General features: G+C 43.7%; 2 protein-coding genes across 2 annotated transcripts; both read left to right on the top strand.

Annotated features, from left to right (window-relative positions):
• Window positions 1-93: 93 nt before the first annotated feature.
• psmc1b (proteasome 26S subunit, ATPase 1b) lies at window positions 94-10,218 on the top strand. The gene is made up of 11 exons (XM_087851869.1): window positions 94-138; window positions 638-691; window positions 1,296-1,392; window positions 1,685-1,809; window positions 2,229-2,414; window positions 2,619-2,747; window positions 2,844-2,940; window positions 5,659-5,848; window positions 6,692-6,843; window positions 7,295-7,449; window positions 9,892-10,218. Exons 1-11 carry the CDS (start codon window positions 136-138, stop codon window positions 10,024-10,026), a joined length of 1,323 nt encoding a protein of 440 aa, XP_087707995.1. The 5' UTR covers window positions 94-135; the 3' UTR covers window positions 10,027-10,218.
• A 3,580-nt stretch (window positions 10,219-13,798) lies between these two features.
• calm1b (calmodulin 1b) lies at window positions 13,799-25,977 on the top strand. Its single transcript, XM_006792973.3, has 6 exons — window positions 13,799-13,953; window positions 18,555-18,585; window positions 19,310-19,453; window positions 23,067-23,173; window positions 24,053-24,188; window positions 24,888-25,977. Exons 1-6 carry the CDS (start codon window positions 13,951-13,953, stop codon window positions 24,914-24,916), a joined length of 450 nt encoding a protein of 149 aa, XP_006793036.1. The 5' UTR covers window positions 13,799-13,950; the 3' UTR covers window positions 24,917-25,977.
• Window positions 25,978-27,479: the final 1,502 nt, after the last annotated feature.

The following is a 27,479-nucleotide window of genomic DNA, read 5'->3' as shown; positions in this document are numbered from 1 at the left end:
TAACCTTATACAGAACGTTAAATAAAACAAGTTTTTGCCAACTCACTTCTCCATGCAGTTAAACTCTTCCGGCTGACACATTTTTGTCCTCGAGTGTTGCCGTACTGTGACGTCACTCGATAGCGACGAGCAACAATGGTAAGTGAGCAAGCAATTTTCTCTACGGCTCTTAAAATTAAAATATTGAAACCTATTATTTGCTACTTAAACTTTATTCTTCTAATTTTAAACTCCAGTATACGCGTTGCCACGTTCTTTCAGACTATTTTATGTATAACCTGTGGAGTAAAAATGGAATTAAACATAAACATCAGTCTGCTAGCGAAAGGAAAGGCTAGCGACATTTGCTTTTTTCCTCGGTTGCCGTTGTCGAAGCTCTCAGCCATCTAAGCCATTCATATTTTCGATCGATGATTTAATCTATTTTTCTAATGTTAGTAATGTTTTAAAAAGGACTGTTCTGTTCTTCTTTTCTGTTAAAGTTTGTTTTTCCCGTGGTGTAAAATAAAGTGCTAGCACTTTCCAGTTGCCTGCGAGGCGCTAAATATATCGCTGAGCTAACTGGCGATTTTTGCTTACAGAAGTGAACTCGTTCTTTAATTTCTACTGTGTTAACACAAGTGTGTTTTTCCTCTAGGGACAAAGCCAGAGTGGAGGCCACGGTCCAGGAGGAGGCAAGAAGGATGACAAGGTGAGAATGCCAGCTGATTGTTTTGGTAGCAAAGGTTTATCTTTACAGTGACGTCTGAACAAGTACCTCGTACCTTCTTGTCACTATTTTTTATTTCCAATACTGTGCAAAGGTTTTCATGCCACATTTTACTTCTAATGAGCCAGACTTGTTTTTTAATGTGGCATGGTAATGAACCCAACACAACCAACACAGTAAAAGCATTTGTGGATAGAAAATTACACAATGGAACACCATCAGTCAAGGATTGGCCTCCACAGAGCCTGGACTTAAATATTTTTTAAACTCTGTGGGATAATCTTGACAGAACAGAAAAATATATGCATTTTTCTTCATGACTGTACAACAGATGAGTGCCAAATTAAAGACATAAAACTGAATTCTTACCTCTAAAGTGAGGGGATCTGGTGGCTTCCTTACATAGTGGGTTGCATTTTGCTGGCGTCATGGTTTGAGGAAATGGATTGCATGTATTGGTATGTATTCAAAGGTCCTACATAATAGGCTGATAGGATGTGTTTATGTTGTTACATAAGTATTTTGAGCTTTGAAACTGTATATAATGTTCCCCACTATTAATTTGTTCTTTTTCTGCTAAATGAAGGATAAGAAAAAGAAGTATGAGCCTCCAATACCCACCAGAGTTGGCAAGAAAAAGAAGAAGACCAAGGGACCAGATGCTGCAAGCAAACTACCATTGGGTAAAGGAGTGAAAAGCTTTGCACTGGGAACAGAAATCTCTGCTGCCAGCTTGTTTTCCTCTAGATCAGAAAATTTACATTCATAATGACACTTTATTCCATGCTTTTATTCGATATTCTGTGTGAATTCATTGGATGCATCCCTGGACACTTTGTTTTTACTCAAGATATCATGGATAATTGGCAATTTCTAAAGTTGAAATCTTTTCCTTTGTGTGACATAATATTTGTGGTTGTATCAACTGGGTTATATGCTGTGCATCTTTTTGACATTCTGCTTGTTTGCTATTAGTTACACCTCACACTCAGTGCCGCCTGAAGCTGCTGAAGCAGGAACGGATCAAAGACTATCTGCTTATGGAGGAAGAGTTTATCAGGAACCAGGAGCAGATGAAGCCCCTGGAAGAGAAACAGGAGGTCAGCATTCGCACCTCAAATACCACACTTATTTCTGTGTTGCAGGTCTGGGTCAAATGAAGTTACCAAAAAAACCCCCAAACAGTTGTGTTGGGCATCTTGTCAAAATTAATTATTGATTTAATTAATTATGACCTCATAATTCAAATTGATCATGCAGTACCACCTGAATAGCATCTGACTTCCTTTTTCAAAATGACAATGATCCCAAACACATTGCTGTGCAGTAAAAGCATATCTGGGTTAAAAACACACAATGGAGCTTTAATTATGCTGAGGTCTGGCTTGTTTTTGTAACCCAGATACCTCAGCATAATTAAAGCAGCGTGGGATCATCTTGACAGGATTTGTACCTGACTTTGTTTTGTGCTCCATGTCTGGATCAAATGAAGTTACTCCAGTGCTGTTTGTGTTTACAGGAGGAAAGGTCAAAGGTAGATGACCTGCGGGGGACCCCCATGTCTGTAGGCACTCTGGAAGAAATCATAGATGACAACCATGCCATCGTGTCCACCTCAGTGGGATCAGAGCACTACGTTAGTATCCTGTCCTTTGTGGATAAGGATCTTCTGGAGCCAGGCTGCTCTGTCCTGCTCAACCACAAGGTAATATTAATATTTTCTTATTTACAGTGAAGACCAAAAAAAAATGTGTTAACGAACTTCCCAGCAGTGTTTTTGACCCAACTCCACCACCTAACTTAATACTCATTGACCTTGGGTCAGTGAGTATTAATCAATTCCCCAAAACTGAATTTAGCTGACCTCAAAAATTCACACTAGTTGTCTTGTATTTGTATATTATTGTAGGTTCATGCTGTGATTGGGGTACTGATGGATGACACTGACCCCTTGGTGACGGTGATGAAGGTGGAAAAAGCCCCACAAGAAACCTATGCTGACATCGGAGGACTGGACAATCAGATCCAGGAGATTAAGGTACACTATGACCAGAAGCCAGAAGCCAAACTGACATCTTATAGTGAAGTGCTTCTTTTTAGAGATTAACTGCATTTTTAAACACATTTCTAACAGGAGTCGGTGGAGCTGCCTCTTACACATCCAGAGTATTATGAAGAGATGGGCATCAAGCCTCCCAAAGGAGTCATCTTATATGGACCACCTGGCACAGGTAAGTCTCTGAACTGTGGGTTTAGGCTCTTAAAAATGTTTTCTCCTGCCAGCAAACATTAGTGTCCACACTGATATTAGTCCTGCTGTAGGGAAATAATAACCTATGAAATCATTTTAGTGGTTTTGTGTCATCTGTCCATTCATCCTGCTTCTTAGAAGTTTTAAGATCCTTTTCAGATCTAACCTTTAAACATTAATACTTTTCTGTAATTTTCAAACTCCATTATAAGGCACTATAATATGATACTCAGTGTGAAATCAGCTGTTAAATCTGGTGTAATTTGAAAGAAAAACTCTGCCATCAGTTTTTTTTAATAAAGTGTCCAAAGATCAGTTTCTGCCTTTAAAAAGAACTGATAGTCCTGTTTACTGTTGTTGTTGTGGTGATTGGTTATACAGTGAACTCCACCACATTTAAAAGTGTTTATAATATTTTAAACGCTTAATGTCTGCTCAGAAATCACACGACACTGTTTGAATTTTATGAGTTTACATAAAATCTGTTCTTCACTGAAGACGATGTCAGCAGGTGAAGCAGATGGACTGGGACATGCATGGTGCTTTGACTTAGCTGTAAATTTCACTGTCGTGTCTACAGCTCGCTGGTGTTTTTTATGAGGCGCTGCGTGTCATTGCCGTTTCACATAGAAAGATGCTTTGGGCTGCTTTCCTGCCACGAGGGGTCGCCACAGCAGACGGCTCTGCATGTTTGATCTGGGAGAGTTATACGCCAGATGCTCCTCCTGACACCTCCTCAGTGGGGCTTTGTCTCCTGCTAGAATTGAACCAGAGATGTTGAAAAGCACAAAGCTAGAGCAGGGCGATATGACCAAAAATATTTATCACGATATACATTTGAAAATTTGCAATAACGATATAACTGACGATATAATTGACACGAGACAAAATACTTTACAACTCCACAACTTTATTAGTGCAAAAAACAAACAAACATCAAAGTATTTTCACTTAAACAAGCAGCTGTTTTTTATGTGCATTAAAGTTATATAAAAATGTAACAGTGCAAATGCAAATTTCTTGCTGACAGTTTAACCAAAAGGCATTTCCAGTGGAAACTGGCCGACAGATCCTCAGCATAACCATGTATAATATCCACAAAACTTAAAAAGAGGTTATACACACACAATACGGTAATATTATGTTGAAGCACAGTACGTATCACTCCGCGAGGCTCCGCCTACGATAGCCGTAATGCTCCAACAATCCATCAAGCGGTGCGGCTTCGTAGCTTAGCAAAGTCGTACTGAAACATTTGACAGATTTTCGAGCGCCGTGCACATAAAATCGTTTTGAGGTCAGTAAACACAACCAGAGTTCATACATAAGGCACACGGGATTATAAGGGGCACTGTTGACTTTCAGAAAAATCAAAGGATTGATTTTAAGTGTGCCGTATTTTCCAAACAACACGGTAATAACGACGGCCCGCTAGCATGCGCTACCAAAGAAAAGTGCTTTGTTGTGTATCTGACGGACGAAAGCTAAACCAGTTCCACCAGTGAAGTTGCAGCATTTTAACAAACCAGTTCTGGTTCATCCGTTTCATTTAACGATCCACTTTCGCCGCCATGCTTTTTCCGACGTGTGCGTATGAAAACAAAGGCAGTGCGCATGCGCGTTTTACCCATATTCTATTGCGATATTTCATTTTTCTATTGTTGCCCAAAATTATACCGGTATTACCGTGAACGGTGTGATATGGCCCAGCCCTACACAAAGCTGTGTATTTTGGTACACTTCATATGTTTGGCTATTTATTCTGTAATTTTCAAGGGTGTCCAAACAAACATAGCAACATAGTTTCACAATTTCACTCTAAAAATGGTTGTCTTGAGGGGATTTTGAGAAATATCGTAAACAGAAAAATAATAGTACGGCAACTGCAGAAAGTTGACTTTCTTTCAGTGAAGGCCATCGTGTCTGCGAACTGTGCAGATGATTGAGTTCCTAATTTAGCTGCTCAGTGTTTAATATTTTATCTTCAGAGTTCATAAAATCCTTTTAACTTCTAATAAAACATTTCCAGTAATGTTAAATACATAATGCATGGAAAGCAATAAAGCTAAGTGAGTAATACAAGCGAGTTAGCTGTGACTATGTTATGGAAAGCTGTGTAACTCTTTCCCTATAAAGATTCCATCTGATGATCTCCCGTCTACCCGTAATGATGCGTTCTGACGCCTCAGGATAAATCAATAAAAACGTGGTTTGAGGACAATTAGAATAGAAAATTTACAAAAAAATTTTTTAAGGGTAGCTGCGTCGGCAGAGATCACCCTCACTAACTTCTGATGCAAAGCCAGTCGTTGTGTTCTGTAAGCAGGCCTGAAATATGACACAAACTGCACAAAGCTTAAAGCATTACTTTTAGTAGGCTTTCATAGGGGTAAAGAGTTAAGCCTTCTTAGAAACTGTAGCTGGTGATCTTTCTGTCAGCAGCCACAGGAAATGATATTTGTGTAATGAGCTCTTTGCCACGCCATTTTTACTGGAAATGTCCTCAATTGAATGCAGGCTCATGATCACAGACTAACTGTTCTTCATGTTGCATTGAAATGAAAGATTAAGGTTCAAGTGAAACAGAGTCCAGTCCTACGCTGGACTCTTTCACTTGGATTAAACTATACTCTTTTAGGGAGTTATATAGACGTGTGGCAGGTATGTTTTACTCTTTCCTCTGTTATGCATGTAACAGGTAAGACACTTCTCGCCAAGGCTGTAGCCAATCAGACATCAGCCACCTTCCTGCGTGTGGTGGGCTCAGAGCTGATCCAGAAGTATCTGGGAGATGGGCCCAAGCTGGTGCGAGAACTCTTCAGGGTAGCAGAGGAGCACGCCCCTTCAATCGTCTTCATCGATGAGATCGACGCCATCGGCACAAAGAGGTAAAAAGAAGCTCTGAAAGCATTGGCGCCGCGATGTTTTACCTGTGCTGCCGAGGAGCTGGAAGGGGACGCCAAGGTGTTGATTAGTATGTGTGATAAATGGCGGCGTTTTCATTTATAACAGTTTTTTATATACTTTCACAGCACATTAACAGTGCAAGGTGATGTGCTGCTGCAGGGTTTTTGTCATCTCAAGTACAGGATGCTGAGTTTATCAATTACACTGCACAGTCCTTTCTTACACGTTTTACACTTCATTTTGCCTCTCACCCTGCTGCAGCTTGTAATAGTTCAGTCTTTGCAATAGGAAATGTGTTTCTATGACCACAGGCAGCTTGCACAAAGTGGTGGCTGCAGTGTAGTGCTGCTAGGAAAATATGGCACTACTTGACATTAAAAGCAGCACAGTTCCCCGATTTGTTTGTAAAACCTTAAGAAGTTTTTAAAGGATAAAAAAAATTCTGAGCAGTTTGTGTCACTGTTTCCATCCTCTCCCATGTGTCTATCGTAACTGTTTTCCTTTTCTTTGCTTGCTGCATGTGCTGCTCTTGTTGAGCTGTGAGATCACTGCAACAAACAGACTTTGTTGCAATCATTTGTCTTATTACACATTTGTTGTATGAACCTCAGACTGCAGGTTACTAGGCTGCACTATGATTTCGACAGTCAGTGCACCTCCTCCTCCTCTTCTCCTCGATGAAGGTTTACATTTTGTCTCAGCCTTCACTTTAAGCTGTATAAATGAAGCCTGTTTGATGGACCATAAGCAAGCCCAATGACATGAGACGATGTAGGGGATGCCTTTGATTTTCACGTGATGTGTTCACTGCCTGTGTTGCGTAGGTACGACTCTAACTCCGGTGGTGAGAGGGAGATCCAGAGGACCATGCTGGAGCTGCTCAACCAGCTGGACGGCTTCGACTCGCGGGGAGACGTTAAAGTTATCATGGCCACCAACCGGATAGAAACGCTCGATCCAGCTCTCATCAGACCCGGTCAGTACCAGTGTGACTGTCACCGGCCTTCCATCTTTATCCACATCCACAGTCCTGTAAACTAGACTGACATTCAGGACATGGCTGCATTTTGTTGAGTCACTGCAGCGAGTGGAAATGTCAGTTTTTTTCTGCTTTTGGAAGCGACTGTTCATATTTTGTTCTTTCTAATCAGCCACAAGCAGTAAAATGTTCTTCCTCAGACTCACTGCCGTCTAAGCTTTAGCAAACACTGCTCCGAGTCCTGCTTACGAACAGTGTCGGGAGTGTTATGAGAAAAGTAGCTCCATAAATATCTTCCCTGCATTATTAATGTATGATTGATGACCTGAGTTTGATTAACAAGACGCTTTTTGAGTGAGACTCATTGATCTGCTGAAGACGAACAGACTCGTAGCAGAACAGAGTCACAGTCAGTTTGTGATGTTTTGTTTTCTGTCGTCCTCCTCAGGGAGAATCGACCGTAAGATTGAGTTTCCTCTTCCCGATGAGAAGACCAAAAGAAGGATCTTCCAGATCCACACCAGCCGTATGACAGTAGCAGATGATGTCACCCTCGATGACCTCATCCTGGCAAAGGATGACCTGTCGGGAGCAGACATCAAGGTAAGGTTTTTCTCTCTCTTTGGCACTCACACTTTTTTCTTCAGAGTACAAAGAAGCACAAAAAGCAATAACTGAAGACAGAAACTGACACATTGTAGCTCAGCACAAGTTTTTCCCTCCCAGTCCTGCACCTGTGATGGTTTGACCAGGCGAACGCTGTGAGGCTGAACTCGAACTGTATTGAATTTTCTGCTCAATGCAAACTTCAGTTTGCTCATTTTTTCCCTTCCATGCAGACTCTCTGCCAAACAGGAAATCCATTTTTAATTCACAGGGAAAATAAGTTTTCACACTAAAACTATTTTTTTAAACTTTAAAAATTAGTAAACAAATAAAACTACCATGAAATGATTTGTTCAGTGTTAAGAAATGACCCCACAAAGTTTGCTGTTCACTTCCAAAAGCTGAAACTGTGGCTGTACTTGTAGACCTGACAGCTTTGGCTACCATAGTCTATCAACCACTTTACTGCTTTAGCATTAGCTAACACCAAGCTTTGTCTGCCAAAGCATTTAAATGGTTTTTAAATGTTTCACCTCATTAAATTTTTTGTGCATTTGTGTGAATAGAAAATAGAAATCAATAAAGATGCTCAACCTGAAATCTGAATTGGCGTAATCTCTGCTGGACTGTTTAAAACGAGTGAAATATGAAGCATGTCCAGCCTCTTTGCATCCTAGCAGAGGAGCTGTGTGCTGCTTTCTTCATTTGCTCCGGCCTCGCTCTGATGCTGCAGCCATTTATTGATTGTGTGAGGGCTTGGCGGCGAGCCAGTTCACACTGTGGCTCAGCAAAACGGGGAATAAAATGAGCAGAAAAGGCTGCTTGAAGCAAAGCAAGCGGGGGTTGATTTTCTAAATGATTTTCACATCAACACTTAATTAACTTTATTAAGTTCCCCGTTAAAAAAAGACCTGGCCCAAAGTGTTCAGATCACTCGCACAGCTTTGCTGCCCTCGTGTGGCGCGTGGCAGAATGACACGTGGAGATTTCTTGGATGACATTTAAATGGTAATGTTTGGGAAGCAAACAATGAGTTTGGATATTAGGGATGTCCTTTCTTTCCTCAGACAAACATTAAACATTAAGGCTGTGACTGACATGACTGTTCATGGTCAGTTTGACATCAAGTCAAGCCACAAACAGCCGGCTGTTTATTTATTATAGCTCATAACTAGGGATGGGTATCGTTTAGGTTTTATCCGATACCGGTGCCAAACCGGTACTTTTGAAACGGTGCCGGTGCTTAACCGGTGCTTAAAGAATGGAGAACAAAAAATTGGTCCAAAAACCTCTCATGTTCAGCTGTTTTTTTTTTGTAAAAAGATAACAATGTTAGCCTTTTCTGCAGCTATGGGGCATATATGGTATCACTCTTGGCTGGAAGCAGCTTAAACAATGGAAAAAACACAAACTTTGTCCAAAAACCTCTCATGTTTAACTGTTTTCCACTTTTTCTTTGGTCATTTTAGCCTTTTTGTCCAGGGTGAAGGGAGTATCTGCCATCAAACAAGAAGACAGCCGCATGTAGCTATGATGATGTTTGCTAGTTCACCTTACATGCATTAATGTAATAACGTGGTTAGCCTACTCAACGTAAATTACACACCAACAACATTAAGCTACTCACGCAGAGAAGAACGGCTGCTGCTGCATCATCATCCTCATCATTTCTGCTACACTGGCAGGGCTAGGGGCCAGGACTCTCCTCTTCGGGTTTTTGGGGGATGTTGCTAACTCCGGGTCGATAACAGGCACCACACCCGCAGTAGATGTGCTCGGTGTGAGGTCTCGCAGCAAGCTATCAAATACGGCGCATTTTTCGGCTTTAAAAAAAAAACGCTATGCGTCGCCAGGTGTTTCATCAGATTTGAGGTGTTACCTCCTTTGACAGCATCACAGTATCAGCTTAAAGCACTTGTTGCAGCTGCTGAGTTTGCATCTTTTGCTGTGCTTTTACAGCCAGACTTTGACCGCTTCGCCTTGGGCGTTTTTAATCTGTAGCTCTGCTCTAAAAGAACGTACGTACCTGGACCCGCCTACTATCCTCGGAAACGTAAAATGATTGGCTAGAATCTAAAGTGTATCACAGCTCAGGAAAATAAAGCACCGAAATGTGCGCTGCTTTTCGGTCTGGTTACTACCGTTTATGTCAGAACCGGTGCCATCATGGCACCGGATACCGGTACCCATCCCTACTCATAACGCTTTGTCACATATTTGTATCGAATTCCTTCAAGTAAGCCGTTTTCACATTCTAATTAGATGTTTGTAGGTTTTGCCTGAGATTATTCAATGAAGCATTAATCCAGGAAGATAAACTTAAGAATGTAAATAGCAGCACAAATCAGTCTACGTTATTTTTAGACTATGTAACGTGCTCGTTTTTCCTCCAGTTTGACTCTCGTTGATCTCCCTGTGTTTCCTCCTTTCATCCTCCAGGCCATCTGCACAGAAGCAGGCCTCATGGCTTTGCGAGAGCGCCGTATGAAAGTCACCAACGAAGACTTCAAAAAGTCCAAGGAGAACGTTCTGTACAAGAAGCAGGAGGGCACGCCAGAGGGGCTTTACCTCTAACCTTGAAACATTTTTGTTTTCTCTCATCCTCCCCACCCCATCACTATCTATCGCTGTGTGAAAGAGAGGAGGCAGCAGCTGAGTCGCCTCCTCAGAGAGTTTGATATATTTTGTGCATGTCATGTCTGGCTTATCCCGCTCTCCTTTAACCGTTACGTGTTAAAACAATAAATGACAAAATATAATATCTAATCACTGCGTGTTCTCGTCACTTTTTCTTTCACTTTGCTGCAGCAGCATCTACTTCCTGTAGTCTTCATTGGTTGGCTACAACATTTTGAGATATTCACATGAATTATGAGACTTCTCCCGTTGTCCCGAGTGTCATAAACAGTCCTGTTAATACACAAAGTCTTGTTTTGTGCGTTCTCCATACGCAGCACAGCACACTGGCTATTTAGATTCTCAGAATGTTTATGAAACGCCCTGATTGTGATGTTTCACTCAGCCGTCACCTCCAGGAGCTGCGTAATGTCACTGCACTAATGCCCAACTTTTTAAGTGTTTAGAGAACGCAGAGTGGGTTTTGGTACATGTTTGTTTGTGCGCACAACCCCCTCCCCTATTTAAATCAGCCTCCAAGTTAAGTAAATCCAGCTAAGCTGCCCTTGCTGCAGTGTGACACACGGAGAGCGGCAGCGTTGATTTAATTCCTCTTGATGTGGAGCCATGTGTAACTCGCTGCTCAGCAGAAAGTGGCCCCATGCAGCACGGGCATCAAACCACTCACCGGGCTCCAGCGAGGACCGAGCTGCTGCTGCTGTTCTGCAGCCCCCTCCTCGCAAGCTCTCTCGCCTTATTAAATCAGTCACGCATTTCAACTGCAGCTCATTCAGCAAATGGAAGAATTGAAGGGGGTAAAAAAAGAAAAACATTTAAATCAAGCGCAGCGCGTTTGGGTGCCGGCAGATGGGTGCCGTGTTTTATAATGAGACATTTGCCCTGTCAGCTCAAGGCTGGGGTTGGGTATTAACAGCCCCTGTGAGCGCGTGCACACACTCACGCGCACACACATGCACCAATATGAGCTGATGCAGCTGGGTGTCGACACACTTTGATAGTTTCCATTTAATGTGCTCTCACAAAAAACAACAAAAACCCTGAAGTTCCCGCATATTAGAGAAAAAAAGAACAAAATGTTGCATCAGAAATGCCTTTAATTGTCTTTGTGTTGGTTGGAATATTTAAATGCTCACTTATTTGCCTTACAAATCTTGTATCAATGTATTTGTATATTTTAAACAGCTCAAAGTCTTTCCTAATGGCTGACTAATCATTCTCTGATACTGCCTCAGGTAAGCCCCAGATATCCCCCCTTATTTTTTTTAAGAACATAAAGGTTTAAGGTGAGAAAAGGGGATTGTAAGGCATACATATAAAACAGCAATATTATGTTTCATATGCCATTTGTGCTGGAAAACGCGGTAAATAACCAGCAGAGCTCATGCTTTCACCTCTGATTCTGCAAAGAGCAAACAATTTAAAGAAAAGAAACAGATGCAAAGCAGTAGCAGGAAAAATGTATATCTGCTTATGTAATGGCCATTTCTCCCGTTAAACAGGGCGAAACACTGAACAAATTCAGTAAGAAGTCACGATTAGTTCCAGCAGATTAACAAATGAAACGGCTCAACTTGAGTTAGAGTTACTCGACCTGATGAGAGGGCTGCGAGGAGCCCGCTGGAATACATAGACGCACTATGCTAAAGCTTCCACTCAGATATTTAAGAAGATATTTAAAGGATGATCTGTCTTGGTGACCAGTTCCACTGCTACTCTGTAACTGTAGATATATTAATCATATCTAATTATAAATACAGTCATAATGACTGCTGCATCATATGTTTTTTTGGGGGGGAGGGAGGTTGTATGGAGAAGAGTCTTAATGTTCAAAGTTCTGCTGTTAAAATAGCTTTGACTGTGATTTAAAACATTTTGGGGCCTTGTATCAGTTTAGTCTCAGGATACCAAAGGTCTTCTGTCTCTAAGATCAAGGTTGAGAAACAAAGCTGCGACTGATGAAACATTTCAGCACGCTGTCATCTCATTGTTAGAAATGGTTTATGAAGGATTCATACCCTTCATACGAGGCATTTTTTGTCCTTATGAAGTGTGTGGCGTCCTCCTGTTACCCGCCTGGCTGCTGTAAACAAGCGTCCAACATTTCTCCACTTTGTCCGCTGGGTGGTGCTTTGTTGTCGGGCACGCTTCACACTCTGTGGCGGGGGTCTTGGTGGTGTGTGTGCGGACTCTTGTGACAACACTGCGATGCCGTCTGCTCTGCCAAATTCTGCACCGTCATTCCCACCTGCCCAAGTCACAGTGTTATACCCAGGAGTCAGCCACTGCTATTACTAAGAGTAATAACACAGGACGGCTCATTTTAAACCCACTCCCCGTTGCTCGTCTGCGACCGAAAACAAGCAGCTAGCAACCCCGCCGTGCTTTACTGTTAATTTCGCGCAGGCCTTCCAAACCTTTGTGGCAGCCAATAGCAAATGTGCGCACTTCCCATATCGAGCCTATTAAATGTTTACCCCTCGCCAATGAAAAGCCGTCGCTTCTCCTCTCGCCTCAGTCAAATTTATTATCATACAAAATAAATAATTGCTTAAACTCCTCGAACAGCGAAAGCGAGGCTCTGAAAGGCGCGTTGTTTTTAAGTTTTATGTATTTGTACTTATTCTGTTTCCATCAAGTGCCACTGCCTGGTGCAATGCAGGTCCCGTGTAGCCAATCGATGGTGCCGACACATGGAGTATAATATTGCAGGTCTGCAGCGGCCAATCAGAAGCGACCTCACACACCGGCACAGCAAATCTCCGGCGTCAACCGGGCTTCCTACACTGGCGGTATCCTTCCGCGACTGCAAACTAGTACCCATATTAGTAAAACATTCCTGCCCCTAGAATAATAATAACAATGTAAATCCTGAGCTATAGCTGGTAGCGTCAAAATTTCTTGTAATTTTTACTTTACAACTCATCATTATATAAAACCAGTGAAGTTGCCAGACTTCAACAGTTCCGATCTTTTTTTAATTTAAAGACACAGTTTTTTACCACCACACCGTGAGTTTTGAACATTGAATACTAGATTTGTTACCAATAATAAAATAAACTTTTGGTTAACGCTAATTATCAAACTGTAGGAAAGGTTTTTACAGTGTTTCCAGATAAGTATCAATCACTGGAAACAATTTACTAGTGCATCCTATCCTCTGAAATGTGGCCTCATCTTATTCTTGATAAAGATTAATGGTTTGCTTCACACTCCTTCTTTTCTACTTAAAGTTAATTATGGTCTTTATATGCATCTTAATGGCTCCATAAATAGTTGGGCTTAACTTTAATGTGCTGCTTTACTGCTGCTTCATTCAGTTATTGCCTAAAAGCTCCCAAGGGGAACTAACCATGTAAACCTATAAGCAATATTAGTCTGCATTAGTCAGCAAACATCCAAGTGAGTAAAAAGTAACATCTAGAAATATTTATTCAGATCATGTTTACTAGCAGGCTCAGAATTTCAACAACATGGGCAGCAGTGTTTGTCTGCATCAAAAAGAAAAACAACAACACAAAACGTAGAATAATGTGTAAAATAACTGCACGTCTGCCACATCCCAAGTTGTGTAGTTTGACACGAGTGCAGGGACGCTCTCTCCATGTACTGCAGGCGTTTTGGCCCCAGTGATTGACGTGTCCACTGCTGGAGGCCCGCGTCGCTGTTGCTGCTGCAACAGCCCTGAATTGAAAATAAGGAAGTGAGTGATCAGTGCTAGTGTGGCGGAGGGATACACGAGGCAATCCCCATTCTAACCACGGCCAATACACTCACTCCTAACCCGCCAGTGGAACTCCATCTAAGGAACGACTACACTCCTAGTCTGCCTCCACAGACCAACAAGCACACAACCCATCCAACATGGTATGTATTGTCATTCATTCCGTTTAGTAGTGAAATGTGTTTTAAACGTAGGGAAAGCCTGCTTATTAGAAGCGCAAACCTACCACATGTGTATGTTTTCTCTATTTACTGTTTAGTCATTGATTCCTCTTATCAGCTATCCGGTATGCGCGGAGGAGGCGGAAAACGCCCGCCAGGCGCATTTTTTTAAGCTAGTGCATGGGACAATATGAAGTACACTATTATGTGTTTTGTCTGTCCGTTTTAGTGACTTTCTAAATGGAAATACTGTCCACTTCCAAATGGGTTTGCTTTATGCTTCATAACTGCGCAATTCACACAGCATTATTGGCTATTCGGCTATATGGGGTCAAGTAGCCGCTTCACGGCTGCACGGTGCATATCGAATTAATTCTTGGACTAGTTTAACCGGTATCGGTGTAACTAGCAAGCTATTCTGGGTTATTACGGCATAATTCTGAAGCGAGTTAGGGTGCGTTTTTACAATCCGCCTGAGGAGCACACCTTACCGAGAAGCACACCTATCGTTCGGAGAAACGTAGCCGAGGCATAAAGCGCTGTTTCCCCAGCCGGGAGAAGCGTGTTTGAACAGAGAAGCGCGGTAAATTTCGCAACGTGAACGCAGCACTGGTAATTAGAAGGAAAACGAACCGGCTGCGTTTGCTTCTCCCTCCCTCCATTTTTCTTTCGTTCTTTCTTTTTTCTAGGTTGCACCACCTTGTTGGTGGAGCCGAGCCGTGTCATGATGGGGAACGGTTGTTGTATCTCGTCAGTGTTCCGCAACGGAAACTGACCATATTTATGTAATTGCAAGGTTATGGCTACATTATACGTGTCATCCCGGCCTGTAAACAACCACTAATAGACGCAATTCCACCTTTAATGCATGCAGCCTTTACTGGTGGTTTATCGTAAGCGGGGTTATCTATTTGTGTTATGGTGGCTGATTTGCTTGGCTCTTTGCAAATTTTTCTCGATGTTATGCAAATGTGGTGCCTGTGTGAGTTGTCCAAGAAGCTCTTTGTGGCGCTTGGTCACCGCAAAAAAAAAAAAAAAAAAAAAAAAAAAAGGCATCAGCAGCTGGAGAGTTCAGTCGACTTTTTCCAAAACCAGATGTTGTGATATATGGGAAGTGGCAGGCTTGCACTACAGAATGCAGTAACCTGAATTCTGTGAGGGGGGGGGCAACTAACAATTTTCACCAGATCCCTGAAGCCATACACACTCTTGACATCTGCAACCAGCTAACGAGGCTGAGCCTCTCTGCTGGCTGTGAGGAGAAGTTAACAAGTGGAAATGATCTGGATGTGGAAAAGAGGCCTTCAAGCTTAATCCATTGATTATCGGGCTTGATAGCTCATTAATGGCTCAAGGAGGTCAAGAAGCTGTAGACCTCCTCCAGCCCCTTTGCTGCAATCAAATACCCCATATATGGTAACAAGCTGTGATGCAGTTTCATGTTGCAGCGCAGTGCAGTAATTGGAGTGTAAAGGGGAATAGTTGTCCCCGTGTGTCAGCCGCTCTGAAAAGTTTAATCCACGGCCGTAAGCCCCCTTGTCTGCATCAATACATGCGCTGAAGTGGAAACAGACTCTCCCATTGAGGTGGACGTATCGAATATGTAGCGGGACCGGGCTAAGGCCCTATCCTGTTCCTGTTACGCGCTTGCTTGCTGATGCATGTTTAGTAACTCAGTTGACATCCTATCCAGTGCAGTGAATAATTTATACGCTTGCCGACAACACGTAGCCAGGTCCCGTGTTCCCAGTGTGTGGCGGCAATGAAGTACAATGGAGTACCCGGTCACCTGCCACCACCAGCCATATGGTGAACGGGCGCCCCCATTGCAGGGTGTTGGGAGCCTGGTGTTGTTTACACCATCCTCCCTCCCATTAGACACAGCTCGGCCCTGAGGCCTCAATGTTCTTTTTCTCTTCTTTTTTTTGTCCAGCCTCAAAGAGAAGAGGTGCTAAATGTGCTGTGGAGCTCAGTGCTACTATAGAACAGGACTGTGTGTGTGTGGCATCTGTCAGACTGACAGCTGGTTCTGCACCTTTCACTTGGTGAATGCAGAGATGCTAGCTCAGGAATTGTTAGGGCACCTCGGTGACAGATGAGCAGCAGCAGAGAAACAAAATGCACATTAAACATTGATAACAGGCTGTTAAAGAAGAAGATGATAGTTGTTGGTGTTCTCTTCTGCTATTTTGCATCCCCTATCTAATTAAATCAAGTATGAACATAGACGGATGCAGTGTTTGTACAAGCCTGATAAGGAAGTGAGAGCTAAAAGATATTTTACGCTGGCCCAGGGAACTGTCTCCTGCCTCCCGCAGTCCTGTTTGGAGTGCATAGCTAGGGCTGACTGCCCAGGCAACAGTGGGAGTGGTTGACCCACTCGTGCCAGTGAATTATTGCCAGCAGAGCACACCCCATCCCCAAACAAGCCGTTTTTAACACCGGAAGCCTGGCAGCAAACATGGCTGTCCATAAGACAGTGAGGATGGTGAATCATTGGGAGTTTCCTCTCAACAGTATGCCACATATGGAGAGAGAAGAAGGGACACACAGAGGAGAAAAGGTCTGAAGGAGGAAATATTGGCAGAGGTACAAGTGCCAGGGAAAGGAAGAGATGGGTCAGTAGTGAGCCCAGTGGTGCTGCGGCACCATGAGGCCCCAACAGCTTGGGCCTAAGCCAGGAGAGGTTCCATAGTACTGAGTCACCAGTGCCCACACCCTGCCCGCTTAGAGAGACAGCACGAGCAACACAGCTTGACAAAGAGGGTGACTAAGGGAGGACTGGAAGGTGGAGTCATGAACACAGTGAGAAATTCACACAGGGGTTAATAAGGGACAAAAAATGCAAAGAGGAAGAGAGCAGCAGCAGAACTCAAATACAAAGATGAGACTGAGAATATCGGTCGACCCAAGTGGCACGTCAGCGTCGGGGAGGTTGCTTTTGTCTCTTGACATTTCCTATTCCATCAGATGGAAATGGAGACAGGAGGAGGGCAGAGGCAGGGAGGGAAGAAAGAAACGTTGTGTTCAGAGCAGGTTATTGAGTCAGGTCAGCTGATTGTACGAGTGCTCGCGAGGTTCTCCGTGAACCCCTTGCTGACTGAATCGATCCATCTCCAGCCTGCTGCTACTGCTCAAGCCGTGAGGCTTCTTTCTTTGGTGAAAAGTTAAAGGTCATCTGGCAGCACATTGTGTGGTGATCTGCTAAATTGTATCCAGTCAGAGCAAATGTACGAAGCAAATTTGATTTACTGGTTTAACTGAGAAAAACAAGATGCTCTCACTCCCAATGTGAACGTCACAAGGGTCAAATCGCCATAGCTACGGCGTATAGGTACGACTCGGAGGGCGTGTTTGTCTGTACCCGAAGCAAAATTACATGTGCAAACACATAAACACACTGATGGGTTGCAGGAATTCGCTTTGAGGCATAACCGGCTACTCTGACTAATTCACAGGAAACATGGGGGTGGAAAGTATTGGTGTTGAGGAAGAATGCTATTAAAAGGGACTCTGTGTATGTGTGCGCCCTAGCTTACTCTTCCATGTTTGTCTGTGTGTGTTCCTTCCTCGCTGCCAAGCACAATGATGTCAGAGCGTTCTGCTAACAATACTAATAAAAAACCCAAAATCATGTTTTATAAGGCAGAGATTGGAGGGTACCGGAGGGAGTTATCTGCACCAGTAGCTTCGTATTCACACTTTTACAGCTGAAGGTGTTTGTTTGAAATCGCTGGCTCTTTTTACAAACAAGCTTAATAAATCTATGTAAAAGGTTGTGGTGGATGCTCGGTTTCAAGCCATTTAAAGTATGTGTGAGTCACTCTAGCTATTAAGACCGCTCCAGCTGGCACAGCGAGCAGGGCTGGTAGGGCAACCAAGCCGGGCCAACCCGCCAGGCCATTCTTCTTGTTACTACGGTTATGGAAAACACGCCGGCACTGATATGTCCTGAAACAACCCCGCCTAAACTTTGACTCCTGGTCTGGAGGCAGCACTTAATCAAATTTATTGCAGTATCTTGTTACCCAGCAGTCCTTCTTGTGAGGACTGCTGTGGTGTAGCCTACTTTTATACACGAGGACGTCAGTCTTATGGAGCCACTCTTCGGCTGGAAATTACATTTCATACATCACCTTCACGTAGAGCTTTTATGTGTTAGCTCTGTGCCAGTCTTACAAATACAGCCTTGACGGTATGACGGTAAGCCTCCGCTCTCACTGTGAGCAAAACCTGATTACTAGCGTTTAGCCTCAGTTTTATAGCATTACATTTGAGACTTACTGCCATGTAATTGGCAGTTAACTATTATATGAGAGAACAAAACACTATTTTGATAAGAAATATAAGGAAACCCATTTGGAGCATTGTTGTGGGTTGGTTTTGGCAGCCCCAACAGGAGCTCCTAGCTGAAGCCACCCAACCCCAGAACACTGTGGCCAGTGTTTAGCTGTGTGGTGGTTGCGCGGTGGGGATGATGAGGAATGTAATGACAAAACTACTTGGGATTTGCAATCTTTGCCCTGTGACTAAGACTTGTTTGTTTGTGACAATAACAATCCGTTTCCCCCCCAACCACACAGGCTGACCAGCTAACAGAGGAGCAGATTGCAGGTAAGAACAAGCAGTTTTTCCCTACTTCCCCATTGGTACGATGTTCCCTGTGCGGATCACTTCCATGCTGTAAAGTTCCAGAACTGAGTAAGGAAATGTCTCCCATTAGCTGTTCTGGCTGTTTCCATGTTGCTTATAGGGAACATGAAGTGAAGAACATTGAAAGCTTCGGCACCCGCCCTCCCTCAGCAGATCATTATCATTTCAAAATGAACAGGACATAAGGGGAAGAACTATTTGCAGCAATCATAAGTCAAGGCTGAAAGCCGTGCAGCACATAGACGGTTTTAAAGCCAAGCTTAGGAACAGTTTCAACTGAGGCACCTTGATATTCTTAATAATAAATGATGGGAAAAAGTGAAAGCTGCACAGTTTCTTCTCACTCAAAGCCCCTCTGTGGCTAATTAGCTTGTGTTAAGCCCTCAAGGCTGATGCTCACTATTGCCTATTTTCAATCTCTGGATGGGTTTTTATGGCCTGTAGTTAAGAAATCTGCTCGTTCAAAAGATAAAAACAGACACTTTTCCCCACTTCCAGTCTTATAAGACCTCTTTGTGCAGTCAGAGCTCGGCACACGCGTGCATTAGCTTTGCAGGTTAGTTAACACCTGTAGTTGAGAATCAGTTGACCTTTCTAGACCCGACCGCAGCGTCCCAACACAACCTATTCTCTAACTGCACAGCAACAGCGATCTAACTGGTGCTCTCACCTCCAACCCCCACAGAGTTCAAGGAGGCTTTCTCCTTATTTGACAAGGATGGTGACGGCACCATCACCACCAAAGAGCTCGGCACCGTCATGAGGTCGCTGGGCCAGAACCCCACAGAGGCTGAGCTGCAGGACATGATCAACGAGGTGGATGCTGATGGTCAGTATACTCACGCTTCATTTCTTGGCATTAGACTAACAAAACTGTGTAAAGTTACTCATTACAATTATGATTTGTCAGTTCAGTACATGCCTAGGTGCCATATAAGGCACGCTAGTGACGTTTTCTTGATTGGTTGAAAAAGTACTACCCTAACTTTATGTTGACGATTATCACTTTTATTGAGAATTTTTTTAACCCCGTCTTTGTGCCATAAGGTGAAGAGTTTGTGTTTGATGTGATAAGTGAACAATAATGTTTTCCAAATCCAAACACGACACAGCCGACTGGAATGAGGGATGCACGTGGATGTTATTTGTGGTACGGTGCGTTCAGGCTACAAAAATAAGACTTATGTTCTAAACCAGGGAGATGGGTTTGAACATTTGGGTTAATATGATCCTTTCCTGTAACGGCCCCACTTTTAATCAACAAAATGACCGGCAACAGAGAAGCAGCAAAAATTACACAACTGCGACTCATTTGCCTGAATACAGTTGGACATAATTTAACTGATTTTCAGGAGTGGGACTTCACCTCCATGCAGACCCCTTCTGTGGACACCACCCCCACGCTGCACGCTGTTCGTTGTTGGTTTGGTGGCCCACCCACACACCCACCTTTCCTCTGTTTTTCAATTCATTCACTTCTCGTTGGTACATGGGGATCTGCATCCAGTCCCCAGACTGCAGCCTCAATTCCTGTTCACGCCATCTGCCATTCTGTACTAGAAACACTCTCAAACCTAAATGAGGATGTGGTCCCAGCTAGGGAAGAGAGATTTGTCTGTTAATTTGATTGGATGGTCTAATGGGGTGGGTGGGATTTTAATTTCTAGTTAACATTTCATTGCGTGACTTTAGCGATAAAACCTCTGTTACAAATGGACGAGGGATTAGTTCGACCATCCATTACGGCCCTTTCTCGAAACGCATCAGCGGTGCCGTTGCCCACGTCCCTCCCTTTTCTGCCAACTGTCAACCAACTGTCCGAGCCAACTGTCCGGCCAGCCTTATCTTTAGATGACGTATCCTCTCTGTGTCAGCAGTTTAGTCACCGTGCGTTCAGCTCCATCACAGTTGTCAGTGTCACGCATATGGATGTGCACGAGGAGTATTCAGTGCTGCGTGTCGAAGGCTCGGCGTTACCGAGCTCGTGTTGAACCACCGTCGGCTGACATAATTCTTTTCTCCCGTGCATCCGTCCCTGCACTGCAGCGTGAAACAGAGTTAGAGGACAGGAATCCAAGTTGTTGGCTAGTAGCTCAAAAGTTGTCCGTCCTTGAGCTGCACAGGATGTTAGCTTTCAGTGGGGCCTTTACCTCAGTGCTGCTCTGTCAGCTTATAGGATTTCGTAAATGGGAGCACATTGATCAGGACAAATCAATTGCGTCGCAGCTTGGCTGCCCCTTTATTGAAACGTCCTCCCGCAATCCTTGATGCCCTCCCCTTCTCTTACACCCAAGAACGAGCACACACACACACACCATCACTAACATCCCCTTGTTCTGCCTCTGCCTCCCTTGGCTGATGCAATCTAGGTCAGACAGCAGCGAAGCTAGTAATGGAAAATAAAAGTGGTTACATAAGGCCTCTCTGCGCTTTGCACATCCAGTACCCACATCAGCAGCCATGGGATGTCAGCTGGCCCATTGAAAATCAGCTTTATTTACCAAACAAGGAGGCTGGGGTAAAGAATTACAACAAATGGAGACAGGATGGACGGCTTTAGCTAGAGACAGCACTGCGTCGGTGTGGTATCAGATAGAAATGCCGGTTTTTAATTCGCCACCGCACAGAGTTGAGCACGAAAGCATAACCACACATGCTGCAAAACACCCGGGAGCTAAAAGATCACATCATGTTTAAGACAGGATAAAAACAAGCGTAATTATGAATTAAAATACAAGCTTTAGCTGCAGCACATCCCTCGTCATCATTACACAACCCGACCCTTCCTTCCCGGCTCTGGGATGGAAGCTGGCTTTATGATGCAGGAAAATCCAATGACCGCACACAAATGCCGAGATGCCTCAGCCTTCTATAGTTTGCGTCAGCACCTCTTATGTGTAATCGCACCATCTCCCACTCGGTTCACTCCTTACATTCTCTCCTCTTCACATCTCCCTCATCTCCAGCTCCCTCTCCACCACCCACTCCCTCCCTCCCTCTCTTTTTTCTCTCTCTTTATCTTACCACCCTTTTCTCTTCCTCTTCCCATCTGCCTTCCTCCATATCTTCATCCATCTGCTTCTCCCCTTCTTCCTCATTTGCTGTTGCAGCTGGCCTGAGGTGCAGCTGTACAGATATCGCTCAAGGGCTACCTCTCTTGTTATTTTCCCCCTTGGATTGTGGTCCCCCCCCAATATCCATCTCTCCCAACCCCCCAGTGGCAGCATGTGTTTTCCCTTCGGTGCTGCTTGATGTCTCTGTGTTAGATAACAGGTCCTTAGATTGCTACCGCGGGCCATGAGATCGCCATCTGCCCCATCACATTACGACATTCCTTTTTTGATATACGCGTCCATCCTCTTGTTCACTCCAGCTCTCCCTCTAAGGCATGCTCTGCCATTGGTTAATCTGCCCACAATCCCACCCCAGGGCTAATCCTCATGGTTACTTTGCCCTCAGTGTCCCTGACCTTTATTTCAATTCCCTCATAAATCTCTGGGTGTTTTTTGTCACTTGTTAATGGAAATACATTTCCCATAATTCTTAGTGATTCTTCAGATCTTGTAATAGATCTGGAGATCTGTTACGTCCCCCACCAGCTTTCCCAGCCTCCTCCTTATGGTGTTATTGGTGCGCCACTAAGCTCCCCATAGAGCCTTGCACTGTCAGGAATGTCTGATCCTTTGGTAATCCTGTCTTGACAACACCTACATGGATATTGATCGATTTGCACACACATGCATGTGTCACTAGCACAGCAGCTACCATTTGCACCATCTGGAAAGCAATCGCTGGTTCACGTGTGCCAGATCTTGCACTTTTTCTGCAAACAAAATAGCAGATATTTTACAGGGAACAGGAGCAACAAAGATGGATCGGAGGGACGGAGCATCCAGACTTGTGTCCTTTTCTCGTTCTCCCTCCAGCCTCAGTTTGTGACTGTGGGGCCACAAGAGATCTTTCGATACATGCAGGCTCCTCGAAGGCAAAGCTGCACAGTACACTAAATGTCTGCATTATGGATGACTGCCCATGGGTCCCCTCGCTGCAATCCTGCTGCGTTGCTTATAACATACGCAACATTTTCCAAGGGCTTCCCCTAAGGAAGAAAAGGAAACACATACATACACAGAGTCACCCTCACACCCTCCTCCTCCTCCTCCTTCAGTAGATATGTTTAGCACAGCAGTAAAGGTGTATGATAAAGTATTTTTGAACTGTTCAGCCTCAAGCTTCACTGTCAAAAGCATCTTTGAAGAGCAGCCGTGGCCTAAATGCTAATATAAATGTTTCTGTGATACACCGCAGCAGAAGAAGGACATAAATTAGTATTTTTGGTGCTTTTCATCAGCTAAATGCTGCGTTGTATCACGTCTACTTATCAGTGTTTGCTTTTACGTAATTGCAGTTTTTCGCTGATTAAATTTGATCACCCATTGCAGGTAATGGAACCATTGACTTCCCAGAGTTCCTGACCATGATGGCCAGAAAAATGAAGGACACAGACAGCGAGGAGGAGATCCGCGAGGCTTTCCGGGTATTCGACAAGGTAAATAAGCTTTTAAGAGCATCATTAAGGAATTACAGCACAGCGTCCGCGCTTTCCAAGCTGAAGTTTTGGTTTTGGTGGAACAAGAGGTCGACGGATTGTTAAATAAATGGTAAATGGCCTGTATTTGTATAGCGCTTTACTTGGTCCCTAATGACCCCAAAGCACTTTACACATAATAACAAATAAGCCCGATAATTCAGAGCAGGGAGAGCTTTTTGTTTTCTTTGTCTTTTTTAAGATTAGAGTTTTAGAGGGAGAAGAAATGCAGCAAATGCTTTGGTGACGCAGGGACTGAATGGCATTTGGATGCATGTGGATGCGCCTTAACCTCTTGGTTATTAAGTTGCATGATAATGTATATTTAGTACAGCAGGCCAGGCTAGTGTTCAATTAAAGCAGAGCTATTCTATTCATTTCCAGCTCAGTGGTTTTTATTTTGGACTCTACTACAGTAGTGTTAGACAATCCACACTTAGTTGTCTTGTTCGTGGTCATTGTGAAGCTCTCAGTTCCTCCTCTGAGTGGAACAAGCTGCCTTTCTTCCTCCTTTAAGTCAGCCTTCTTCTGATTGGCTGCCCTTCCTAAACAGAGTTTGAACAGCAGGTGGGTTGAACTTTTTTGAGATGACCATATAAGGAATATCCTATTTCTTTGACATGAAGATCTAAGAATAGAATAGGAGCATCTCCCATTGTAACAGTAGCCTGTATGTGACAGAAAATAGACCTGATGCAAAGAAAAGTGTCTGTTCTTTTACTTCCTGCTTGCGTAACGCCTTCTCCTTACTTACTTCCTCCATTTTTACCTGAGCAGTTATCAGCCTGCGGGGTATTTGTTTTACTGCTTGATGCGATTGTTTCCGTGCTCCGCTTCTAGGACGGAAACGGCTACATCAGCGCCGCAGAGCTGCGTCACGTCATGACGAACCTGGGAGAGAAGCTAACGGACGAGGAGGTGGACGAGATGATCAGAGAAGCAGACATCGACGGAGACGGACAGGTCAACTACGAAGGTAAAAGCCTGCGACGAGCGCGAAGGAAAGTGCATGCTAAAATGTCACGCTACACAAATAGCTTTAGTTTCTAGGCCAGGGTGCGAGCTTTTATTAAACAGGGAGAACGGAGCGCTTCATTTGCCGAACTGTATTTCTCTGAGGGCGACCGCAAGACAAGCCAGCCGCACATTATATTAGTTATTAGATGGGGGGTATAGATGGAGCCTGCTGAAACGGAGATAGGAGAAAGCCATCCTTCTGAATTATCATCAGTGCGCCAGGAGCCTTTTCACTTTCTCCCTCGTCCTCCCTTCCTCCCACTGTTGGTCCCCTGGCACATTACACGAGAGACTGCGCTCATTTTCTAGAAGGCTGTTGATATATTATGAACAGTCCATAAGTCCTGGCTGCAAAGTGCCCTACTTCTACACGAAAACCTCCCTTTGTTTGTTCACTCTCGTCAGTTTCACCATCACATTTCTCCCCAGCTGTAAGCACAACGCTCGAGCTTTTTAATCAAACGGGTTTAATGAGATGAACATGGAAGCTGTTTGGAAAGGGGACACTAATTAGTATGTGTGTTCTGAACCTGCTCAAGTTGATTAAAAAATTAATAAAGCATTGAACAATTTAGCAGGTGACTGCTCTTACTGGCTGTGCCAAAGCCTCGCACCCAATGTCCTCATTGTCTCTTGTCCCCTCTCTCTCTGTTTGCAGAGTTTGTACAGATGATGACTGCAAAGTGAAGCTTGCCTGCCCCGTCCTGCCCCCTCTTAGAAGAAAAACAAACAAAAAAAGGATAAAAAAAAAATCAAAATGTTTTACTTACCTCTTGGAAAAAATGTTCATTTATTCATACTGTTTCTGTATAGAAAATAATTGAATGTTGAAATAAAATATCCTTCTGTCCACACAGGAAAAATATAAAAACATACAAAAAATATCTGCATGAAAATGGTTAGTGATCCTGTCCCCTCCCCCCCGGAGATCAGTTTAGCATCAGTACTTAACGAGTAAAAATAATAACGACGAACCCTGTAACTCCCTTCAGACTAAAGCAGCAGCATTTGGTGAACTGCTTCCAGTTCCATTTGCTAGTGGTAAAGTCTGGGCTGGCCATCTCTTCTTTCTCTCTGTTTTCTGTTCTTCATGCATGCAGCTTGAGACCGGAGCACTAACCTAACCCGACCCCTCCCTCACCTCCGCCCCTCCTCCGGGCTACCAGAGCGTGCTGATTCCACTACGAGCTGTCCTCTTGTTGGTTTGGTACAGTTTTTTGTATTTGGAGAGGAACTCTGTACTGTTAAGATGAGAGAATATAACAGGTTCTAACTCAAGCGTTAAAGTGCAACGGGACTTAATGTATGCTAGATAAAAAGTGGAAAAAACACAACCCCACAATGTACAAAAAACATTTTCAAATGTTTGGCATGTTCTTTTGTTTTTGTTATGTTATTTGGACGGCCATCTTAGTAGTTGTGCGTCCCGCCCTTTGAAAGGAGGGGGGACTTAAAGAGTCTTACGGTGAGCTTTCTCATTTCTTTTTTCTTATCTTTCTTTTTCTCGCTGAGATGCAGTGTCTGTCCTCTTTTCTTGCAAGAGAGAATCACTGGCCTTCACTTTTCTTCTTCTGTTTCTCGACTCAGACGTGAGCATAGTGAGGGGTGTACTGTGTTCGCAGCGCATGCTGTCAGGAGTGTCGGCACACCGGTCTTTGCAGATGTTCTTCTGAGTTCAGTTTACATTCATTCCAAGTTGTACATGCTAGTCTTTATTTTTTTTTTCAAATAAAAGACCATGAACTTTATCGTGTCTTATGTCATTTTTCTTATGCTCGATTGTGAAAATGATCTATAAAGACAGCATAATGAGTCTGTATGTTGTTTACCGACTAGACAAATGTGTCAACAATAAATAATTCTGATCATCCTCTCCATGTGCCGTGTCTTTGGGTGGTGCTGAGAAGGACCGGGTGGTGTGTGATGCGACTTTACATGGCGGTGAGGTTTACGGGGAGGGAGAGGCAGCGGGATGTGTTTGCTTTCCCGCTCAGCCGTGGATATACATACACATCCGTGACGCCTCTTCCCTCTCGAGACCCAGCTGGTTGCTAGGCAACAGGAGCATGCTGTAACTGGGATGTTGGGGGTTTTTTGAAAAGGCAAGTGGGAGTTTGAATAAACCCTCCTGCTTTCTGCCAACGACTCCATGTTGGCTTGTCCTAGTAAGGCGAACCGGGCCGCAGCTTTTTACACAACACGCACGCACAGAGGCAACGTAACCGGGAGCAACCTCTGCCATGCATCAGTGCTACCTAAAGGTCTGAAAGTAAAGCCAGACCTAAACTGTTTTACTATATTTGGACTGTAACTTCACCGTGTTTGGAAAGAGGAACAGATGTGGCCGCGCTCCTCACACCAGCATGTATGTCTGGCAAGCTCGAGCTTGATGTGAAGACTTGCCTTAGACATATACATTGAAAAAAAAAATTCTCTGCATACCTCATGTCATCATTATCTCTGATCTGGTCTAAATTAGGTGGTATTTAGCGTCTGCGGACTTGCCTTGCCCACGTTAATCAGATAAAAAAGGAAAGGGTGGGTAACAAGAAGCAGCGCCACCCGACTACTGCCAGGAACTGGGAAGCCTATCTAATTACAGTCATGATGTTTTATTTGGAAGAAGACATAAACTCGGCTTTCCTGCTTTGCCCCTCCCTGCAGTATCAGATGAGCTAATAGCAACTGCTGTTCAGCTGATTGACAGCTGGGACGTACCTCGGTTAGTCAGATGCTCCATCTGTGATTTTACTTTGAAAGGAAGATAAAAGAGGTCTTCATGAAGCACATAGACCAATAAAATCATGAATGGTGGGATAAAATAATGAAAACAATGCGCTTTTGTGAACGTCATCCTGCTGCTATAACATTAAAACTTTAGCATTAGTCTCATTTCTGTTACAAAAACTTATTTTTTAAATGTTTTTTTTTTCTTTAACTGAGCTGTAGTCTTTTTATTTCAACATGACATCCTTGGATGTGGAGCTCCTGTTTGCTACTGAGTTCACTGCACTCAAATGGCCCACACAGTCACCAGCTCTCAATCCAATACAGCACCTTTGGGACGTGGTGGAAAGGGAAAGTCACATCCTGGATGTGCAGCTGACAAATCTGCAGCAGCTGTGATAGTACCATGTCAGTATGGTCCAAAATCTCTGTTGAATGATAATAATAATAATAATAATGGATTGCATTTATATAGCGCTTTTCGGGGCCCTCAAAGCGCTTTACAATGCCACTATTCATTCAC

This window comes from Neolamprologus brichardi, chromosome 15, assembly GCF_056152115.1.
Source record: "Neolamprologus brichardi isolate AB-2024 chromosome 15, ASM5615211v1, whole genome shotgun sequence".
In the NCBI taxonomy this organism is placed as follows: Eukaryota; Metazoa; Chordata; class Actinopteri; order Cichliformes; family Cichlidae; genus Neolamprologus; species Neolamprologus brichardi.
This window is presented reverse-complemented; position numbering and strand designations above follow the sequence as displayed.